Source organism: Mycetomoellerius zeteki, unplaced genomic scaffold (genome assembly GCF_001594055.1).
Source record: "Mycetomoellerius zeteki isolate Tzet28-1 unplaced genomic scaffold, Tzet1.0 scaffold243, whole genome shotgun sequence".
Lineage (NCBI taxonomy): Eukaryota > Metazoa > Arthropoda > Insecta > Hymenoptera > Formicidae > Mycetomoellerius > Mycetomoellerius zeteki.
The window spans coordinates 157,495-167,154 of record NW_017257220.1 but is presented as its reverse complement, the minus strand read 5'-3'; the positions used below and the strand labels follow the sequence as shown (position 1 = coordinate 167,154).

General features: G+C 31.8%; 1 protein-coding gene across 1 annotated transcript; it reads left to right on the top strand.

Annotated features, from left to right (window-relative positions):
• Positions 1 to 392: 392 nt before the first annotated feature.
• Positions 393 to 9,287, top strand: Dfd (homeotic protein deformed). The gene is made up of 2 exons (XM_018449326.1): positions 393 to 1,619; positions 8,522 to 9,287. The coding sequence occupies exons 1-2, from the start codon at positions 740 to 742 to the stop codon at positions 9,205 to 9,207; spliced, it is 1,566 nt and encodes a 521-aa protein (XP_018304828.1). The 5' UTR covers positions 393 to 739; the 3' UTR covers positions 9,208 to 9,287.
• The last annotated feature ends 373 nt before the right edge of the window (positions 9,288 to 9,660 follow it).

The window sequence follows — 9,660 nt, the reverse complement described above, 5'->3', positions numbered from 1 at the left end:
CTTATCAGAATTGTTTGCAGAAAAGTCAGCTCGATACTCGCATTAAGCTGATAATGTGAATAAGAAGTGAAAGTTTATGAAAAAGTGTAGTGTATTATATTAGGAAGCAAGACACTTGGAGACGTGCGTAGAAATTAATAAACTACAAGTGTGTCTACGGATTCCCCGATGACAATCGTGAAATAGCGAAGCAAAGCAAGAAGTTGCTGCACCTGCCGCAGTGGTTCTCGCGGCGCCACTCACGTGTTGCATGCGTGCCGTGGTTATCCATCATGGTCGCGGACTAGAAGCAGCTCCGATTGGTCGGTTTTGTGGTCACGTGGTATGGTAATTGGGCTCCGGTGGGCGGGAAGGAGCGAACGAGGTCGTGGAGGATCGCGAAAGTGGCGGAAGGAGAGGAGAGAATAAGCAGCTGTCCACCGGGAGTCCTGTGCTCGTTGTGGCCCCGCTCTTTCCATTTCTTTTCTCTTTTCTCCCTCTCTTTCTTTCTCTCTTTTCCTCCTTTCGAGAAAACGTCACCCCTTTTCACAGGAGACGTTGAGGTGTGGACGATGGACCACAGCGCAGTGCCGTGCAGTGTAAGCTTGAGAATGAATATTATATGAACTCGAAATGGTGTGCCGCATCAAAGAATTGATGCAGAGAGCAAGATAAGAGAGAAGAACCAAGAAGTGCGGTTGTTTAAAATTCATTTGGACTATCGTGAGTGTGTGTTTTTCACAAGCAAGTACTCAGGAACATGAATTCCTTCCTTCCATCCGCCGCCGGTGGATACCATCACCATCAGCATCAACAACAAGCTGGAAATCATCATCTAGCCACTACTTCCTCGATGGTCGATCCAAAGTTTCCTCCTAACGAGGAATACAGTCAGAGTAATTATATACCCTCGACCGGAGCAGACTTCTTCTCAGGCGGTAGCGGTGGTCATCATTTAAGCCATCCACAATCTCAACTACAGTACGGCTATCATCAACATCATCATCAAGCGGCGTCGACTCCTTACGGGGCTTCCTCTGCGGTACAATTAAACGGAGGATATGCAGGATACGGCGGATATTATGGACCTCATCATCCTCACCACCAAGTGCATGCGGTTCATCACGCTAGTTTACATTCTCATCATCACGCGGTGGGTGCTTTAGCAATGCCGCCGGAAGCTCAACAACCACCGCTCACATGTCCGTCGTCAATACAAAGTCAACAGCAACAACAGCAGCAACAACCATCTGTACCGACGTCAACTATCCTTGGATCCACGCCTCTGTCACCATCTATAATGCAGAATCATGTGCAGCAGCCGGATGCCCTTCAACATCACCAGCATGAAAATAATGCTTGCAGTCCAGCCGGTTCGGGTCAGTTGCACCGAGACAATTCACCTGATCTTCAAACGCAACAATCGTTGTCTCAGCAATCTCAACATATACAGAGCGGCCAACAACAAACGCCGCCGCAGCAGCAACAACACCATGTAGAAGACAGCTCGGATGCGGATGACATAGAAGATGGTCAGATGGAGGGTTCACCGGGAATGATGGAGGAAGAAGAAGAAGACGAGGAGAGTAGAGATCGTACGATTTATCCGTGGATGAAAAAAATTCATGTTGCAGGCGTCGGTGAGTTTATATGGATTTACAGTTATGTTTGTTATTCCCACTAGTGGAATATATACTGTAATTTTGTTATAGTAATATTGACGTTTATTTTGTTTTCGTCACCTACTTACATCGTAATATTACATTCTTTATCCTTGTCCATTTTATTTTTAAAGATTTTTTTATATCCATTTTCAATTTGGAAATCACTGTTTATATTTATCAGCCTATTTGTTTAATAAGTACAAACGCACATAATTCAATTAGGTACAACTTTATATATTAATCTCAGCTTTGCTCTACAATTAATAAATGTTATCAATATTTCCATTTGGATTATATCGTGGAGGAAGCGTAATTAACCGCTACAGAAATACATCCGACGGCTTGAAGAGATATCTTATATATTCAATAATCTTAAATGTATAAAGTCTATTATATTATAATATTATGGTAAAGTAAATATGTAATAGTAATGTAAATATAATAGGAAAAATTTACATTCCTCCCCAAATGTATGCATTTTTTTATATTAATTTATTTAAAAAGAATAATAATTTATTTCTACAATAGCATTCTTTTTCTCACAAAGGATACGTTGTAGTGTCTCCTTCATGAAATGATATACTAATAAAAAATATATTTAATATTTAAATGTATATTTGTGATACAAGACCGCGTCTTCTGATTAATGTTTTTTTTTTTATTTTGATTCTCTTACAAAAATTATTGTTCGTCCTTAAAGAAACGAAAACCAAAAATTTGAACTAATTAACATATTTACTACTTCTTATTTTATTATTCTTATTTGTCAATATTGTTACAAAATAAAACAGCAATAAGTATTTACGAATTTGAAGGAACGCTGGTACAGAAACGATTTGAAAACTTTTTTTCTGAACACAAAAGACCTGCCGAATGTCTGTTTATATATAGGTATACATTACATTATGTGTTTACAAGGTGACGAGCTTTAGAATGGTCCCGAAGAGTTATGGGATGAAATTTATCTATCCTAGCACCTTGCAATCACCTGTGTGAGGTTGTAACGGCACCTCATTTTATAGGTGAATTCGGATACGCCTAATATATCTTCATCTTTCGCACAGTAGCGAACGTATACTACAATAATGGGACGTCCACAGCACACAATTCAGTGTGTTGCGGACAAAAATAAATTTCAAAATTCGACACAGAGATTCTGCCGTGTTTTAAGTAGACATTCATCATAGTGCAAGGTTGCTAGCGCTCAAGACTTGAACCAGATGCCGGTGATGGTATAGCGCTCCTAGTTGTTGTAATTAAGGCAATTAGCGCGAATGTAGTTCTTCTTTCATAATTAATCAGACAACTACTTCCAGAATTAATATACGCGTGCTTCCTATCTTCATAAAAATAGAAAGATATTTTGAGCGTAACCACAACACACAGGTATATTAATTAATGTTTCACAAATTACAGGGCAATGCTTCTATAAGTATATCTGTAACGCATTCATTTCTTCAAAGTTTGTCGTTTTTTTACATTATGCTAGAAACTATTTCAGCAGGTAGAAAGAAGTCCTCATTAAAGAATTTCCAAAGATAGTTTTTGCAACGTAATATTCCTTCAGAATTAGATTGGCCTTGCCGTCACAAAAATTTCTATTCCGCGGAAAACGCTGTTCATTCCAGCTTGCAAGTATTTCTTTTGAATCCATTGCATATGATACAATAGAAAATAAAATTTTATACCACATACAAGAGAAACTGAATACCATAATTTATGCTTTCAAGTAAAATTGTTTACAACAAAAACTTGTTATTTCTTTCATTAACACTAAAAATTAATATACAAAAAATAACGTTTTTATTCAAATTAATTTTATAATAATAAGGAAAAAAGCGATATTATTTGAATATTGTTTTACTTTTAATATTCTTTAAGGATGTACTAGACGTACAATTCCTGAAAAGAAAATTAAATTTGGAAGTATATTCAATATTTACACTTCAAATAAACTATATACATATGAAAGTTGTTTGAATAAGATTACATTTTTGTTTAATAATACATTTTGTAGTATTTATTTTATTTATAATTATTCTTATTTTGTTAAAAATTAAAATTTTTTAAATGATTAAAAAATTTACATTTTTCTTTTATAGGTACTTTAAATATTCAAAATAATTTATACAAAATTTCGATTCATTGATTAGTTACAAAGATATAGAACAAATAAATATTTTGTTTATTTACCGAACAACTAGTTCATGCATCGCAATGTAATTTTACGTAAATAATCTTGAATACATATTATATACTGTACTTATATTAAAAAATTGAGATTTTTATCATTTATTTTATAATACATTTCCATATATTTTTATTGCAGCACAGATAAAAAAATATTACTATTTATTAAAATAACTTATGATAATAAACCGTCACCAAATTCGTCATATTATTTTTAAATGTGATTTAGAATGATCTGTAATTTTTTCATAATTTTGTTATTGTTTTGAAAATATATAAAACATCCTTAAACAATTAATATTATTCTACAGGAAATTTCACATGTGATAATTTATAATATATGATAAAAATAAAAATATAAAAAAATAAATTATCTCTTGTATATAAAATTTTATTTTAATAAAAATACTATCTCAAGGAATATTTTGAAAATAATTTACCAATAATGTGCATCTGCATACAATAAGTATATAAAGATTACAATAAAAATATTTTATAACATTTATTAACAGATATGTATATAGCAATACAAACAGAAAATATATTTTAATTATTGCATAAAGAATAAAACAGAGAAAACATATTTAGCAAGACTGAAAAATAGTCTTTAATACTATTGAAAAAGTTTGATTTGCAGAGATATATATGATAAAATTATTTTAACAGTTGTAATTGTGAAATTAAAACGTTCCGTTAAACATACGGTATTGTAAGTTACACTTATCGTAATGTTAGGAATCGCGCAATTTAATATTTGAAATCTCTGGACTTTGGTATGCTCGTCCGTCGGGCTGTCAGAGACTGCAATCTCTCCCCTTTGGTTGTCGAAGTATGGTCGCCGGACGTCGGAGTTAAAAGGGGCCTCCACGAGACCGACGGTCAGCTCGGAATGGAATGTCTGCACGGATTCTAAACTGAACTTGTTCCCATGTTTCCTCTATCGAACTGAACAGACCACCACGGATTGCTACTAGCGTGACTCACAAATATTAACATCAACATGCCACAGCAGGATATTTTTATTTTCAATCTACTTATTCAGTCGTTTGTAGTGTTTCAATCATATCTGATTATTTTCTAAAATACTTTGGACATTTCGTGATTATTAATATTCATCTCTCTGTGTGCGCGTTCTTAAATATTTTATAGAGATTTCTGTAGAAATTGCATGATAAATTCCATATTTCAAATAGGTCTTTGAAAAATTTAACGAACTTAACGAATAAGATTATCGAATTATTGAACCTTCAAGCTAGTTTGCAAAGAATAATCAAAGAATATTGTTTCTATATTTCTTTAGATGATGCTTAGCGGGACCAATGCATGTGTACGCTTGGCACTTTTTATCCTCGAGAATTTGCATACGCGTATTCTACCTTCACAACTCAACCGACATATCTTATGGATTGATCAGATTACAAAAGTCACTTCAACCGACTTTGATGCTATTCAAAACGGCCATGACGAATGGTCATATGCTATAAAAATGTTATTTGCGTATAATATCTCTCTAGACATCAACGTAAAGAATATTTTATAATTGAAGTAATAATCTACAAAACACAACGAATTGTTTTCCTTTTTTATTAAAATAACATATGGCTCGAGTCCCTTAAAGGAATCATTTTTCATGTTATTTGCACTACATTTTAACAACTTGAGAAGAAAAATTTTTGTGTATAATGAGCATTCTGAATTAATCCATTCTTCATAAAAGTTATTGCTAGAATTTTACGAATGATATACATATGTCTATATGCCTAATGAAAGTCATAAAAGCTTTAGTGCATATAACAGCAATACAATTAATAATGTTCAGTAAAATTGTTTAACGATTTATTTATACCTTGTCGAACTAATAATAAAAATCTTAGAAATGAAAATATTAAGAAAAATAAGAATAATTGATTTCAGACGTGAATGAAAAGAATAAATTCTATACAAAAAAGGCAACTGAACAATGAAATGTCTTATATGCAGAATATGTACTATTTTTCAAAGCTTTGTATAAATATTATTAATATGTATAATACTGTTTACAGTAATGAATATAATTATATACTCTCTAAATCTGAATCAGTGGACAGTCACTAATTACCCAGTAGCATACTTGGCAATGATAATCAGTGAAGTTCAACTAAAAAAGAAGAATATTTGAGCATTATATGACTAAAATACTGATATTTGCACGTTAATTTCAATCTTCCAATAGCATATTTATTAAATTTAACCATTAAAACAAGATTAGATAGATCACATAGATAATAAAAATTAACTAGATTAGGAATCTCACATTTAATTCACTAATTACCAGTGGCATACTTGGCACTAATATCAGTGATCCACTGATTCAGATTTAGAGAGTAACGTATATAATATGAAATTTAGAGAATTCCATATTATGAAATATTGCTCTCGGTAAAATGAGTTAGTTTCCACATATAATATAGCTTATAATATGGAACAAATCTTTGCTATTTATTATGTCATAGCTTTGATACCATATCTCAAAAATTATCCATTATTGAGCCTTATTGTCCATAATATTTTTTATTCACCATATTATAAACTGCATTATGTACGAAAGCTATGACGTAAGTTACCTATAACCGACGATTTTTGTTTATGTATATTATATTTGTTAAGTAAAATGTATTTTATAATGGTTAAATAACAAAACTTATTGTTATAAAGAAGAAAGCCTAATATACCAATAGCATAAGTACATATGTATCCATGCATGATATATATCAGAATTTATTGTATAATTACGTTTCTTTTTATAGCCAAAACATCAAACAGCTTGAACGGACACTCTAATGTGGATTACCGATGTCCCACGTGAAATTAAACTGATATGTATATAATAGTAATAAGTTAATCGAAAACATTAAAATTGAATAATTAAAGTGTAAAGCTTTATTAGAAATTGAACTAAGAATAATGTTGTATTATATTTATTTGTAATTTTGGAGTTCATGAAAAGTTATTTGTCAATCACTTGTAATGCAAAGATTTAGAATTATTAATCATTAAAATCTGTTTTAACATCTTAAATTATTTAAACAATGAACAAACAAAATTTATTGAATAAATCCGTGGAGCATTCTATTCAATTTATATAAAATATAAAGAGCATCGTGATACATTAATTATATTTCAAGAATAAATTTTTTACGAATTAGGTGTTCATTTTATAGCAAAAATATTAAGATACGTTTTGTATTATAAGCGATTAAAAATAAACAACTTTGCATAAAAAACTTTAAGTATATAAATAAACTGTACTCCTTATTTAATTTTATACAATGTTTACTTTAGAAAAGTTTTAAATCGCTGTATTATTTAATATCTAGTATCAAATATTAGACATAAAATATTTGAAAGGAAACGTTTGGGTCGGTATTCGTAGTTGGTTCTTATATTTAAAATCGCACTATGTTTTAAGAGCTCAAAATTTTGACCAAAAGATCAATTTTTCGGATTTTTTAATAGGATCTTTTATGTATAGAATTTGAAAGATAACATGTCAGTAATCAAAGAACTCATATGGTTTTTTTTATAATTGAGTTCTTACACTCACTATAGGACGCAAAATTCGTCGCTCTGGGAGATTCGCTTGTTTATTTTTTCTCGCCGTATCATTTAATGAAAATTTGGCAATTACAAAATGCGTTAAGAAATTAATATTTATTCACAAAGCTTTTACACATTCTTGTTGCAGGTATTTACTACACTATTGTATAAAAAATTAGTAATTAAAAACTTATACAAGCAGAGAAATTAAATAATACACAACATTGATGCCAATTTACGTTACATAATAACAAAATAATAATTAATACAGTCTGAAAAAAATTTGCTTGAGTTTGCTCACATAAACTCACATGACATTTTGTAAAATGTTTCTTTGTGATCAATTTTATTCAAAATCTAGTTGCCAGAGACTGCCGAATTAATAGTTATTCTTTTTAGGCATGTATCATTTTAAATATGAAAAATTATTCGAAATTTGATTAGAGGAAAGCAATAAAGATTACATTGTAAATCAGTATATGTATTATCAGTACATATGTATAAATATATTAAATTGTTCATTGAAATTTATTATTACAAAATTTAGTTGGTTAATTCATTTTTAATAACACATACGATGTGAAAGTGTCTTAATTTTCACAATATTAAAAAATGTCACAAAAAATATTTTTTATTATTAGAGTATATGATCAATTATAAATTTTGGTGAGAATATTTAAAAATGTTAGATTTTGGCCAAAATCTCGAACGTTAAACCATAGTGAATCGTCCTAAGTACCTATAGTCTTAAAATGTCATAGAGCTGTATTAGTATTTTAAAATGTTACTTAAAACGATCTTAAAATAAGAACAGATAAATATCGATCCTAGTTAAGTTTTTGCAAGAAAGAAGGATATTGAATAAAAGAAGAAATATATTAATACTTTATTCAAAGCATCTATAAGTATGGTTATTTTTCAATTTTAATTTTTTCGGATTAACTACTATTATTAAAGTAAATTTCATATGTTAGAATATAACCTGCATAGTCACTTATATATAATATCTCTTATTAGGTTAAGAAGAAAGTAGTACCTCCGGAATTGAGCCGGATTTGCCGTTATTTATAGCCTTATAGTACTAACATATTTAAATCTCTGTTTCCTTACAGCAAACGGCTCATACCAACCTGGAATGGAGCCAAAACGACAGAGAACTGCCTACACGAGGCATCAGATACTCGAATTGGAAAAGGAATTTCACTACAATAGGTACCTGACGAGACGACGACGGATCGAGATCGCTCATACCTTGGTCCTGTCGGAGCGACAGATCAAAATCTGGTTTCAGAATCGCCGTATGAAATGGAAGAAGGACCATAAGTTACCGAACACGAAGAACGTACGCAGAAAAAATGCGAATGGTCAAGCGTCATCAGCAGCAGCTAAACCGGCAAAAACTTCAGCGACCCGGGCAAAGTCTGGCACTGGTAACAACAATAGTCAAAGGAAAAATAATAATTCACCTTCGAGTGGTATGGAGAACAGTTTGGATTCAAACATCGGTCATGATATGAGCGAAGTTCATGGGGTCAGCTCCAATATTCCTCATCCCGTTGGTGTGGTTCATCCGAGTTTTCAAGGTCATCCTCATTCTCTGGCTCATCTCCAAGCACAGCTGAGTCATCATCACGTGGGTGGAATGATGGACGGTCCGACGGGAGGACCGTTGGGACACATAAGTTCCGGAAGTATCAGTCCTCTCGCTCCGGCTACCAGCCCTCCCGGATTGTCGCAAGTATCAGCTCCTGTGCCGCCATCGACGATAAAATCCGACTATGGACTCACAGCTCTGTAACATCAATTTAGTGAGGTATATTCAACGATATAACTTTCAATACCATTTAACGACTGCTCTCCATGGATAATTCCACTATTTGACTGGATATTTATTGCAAATTAGATAAACGTAGTTTGAGTTTTTCTCATTGCAGTATGGATAAGGAGAGTAGTCTCAAAACGCGTGAGTTAAGACTTCATAGTCTTCAAAAAAAAAAAACAGTATTATTTTTCTTTTACGTACGTGAATATGTCAAGTGTCTGCAATTGCAATCCATTAACTACAATATAAAATGCTAGATCTAAAATTATTTAGCTATTTCTTAAATCTATTGTACGTAAAAATGTTCTCTGATTTATAAAGTTGTGAAAGCCAAGTCTGAAAAATTAATCATAGACAAACATAAAGAATAGAAAGGAACATATAATTCTGTAGTCAATAAAAGTATGTCTCGATGAAAAATAAAGTACC

What these genes read in the sequence shown, in the direction of transcription:
- Dfd (XM_018449326.1), top strand. Translation starts at nt 740, where the DNA reads ATGAATTCCTTCCTTCCATCCGCCGCCGGTGGATACCATCACCATCAG. An exon ending in AATTCATGTTGCAGGCGTCG is followed by an intron (nt 1,620 to 8,521) that starts GTGAGTTTATAT and finishes GTTTCCTTACAG; the next exon opens with CAAACGGCTCATACCAACCT.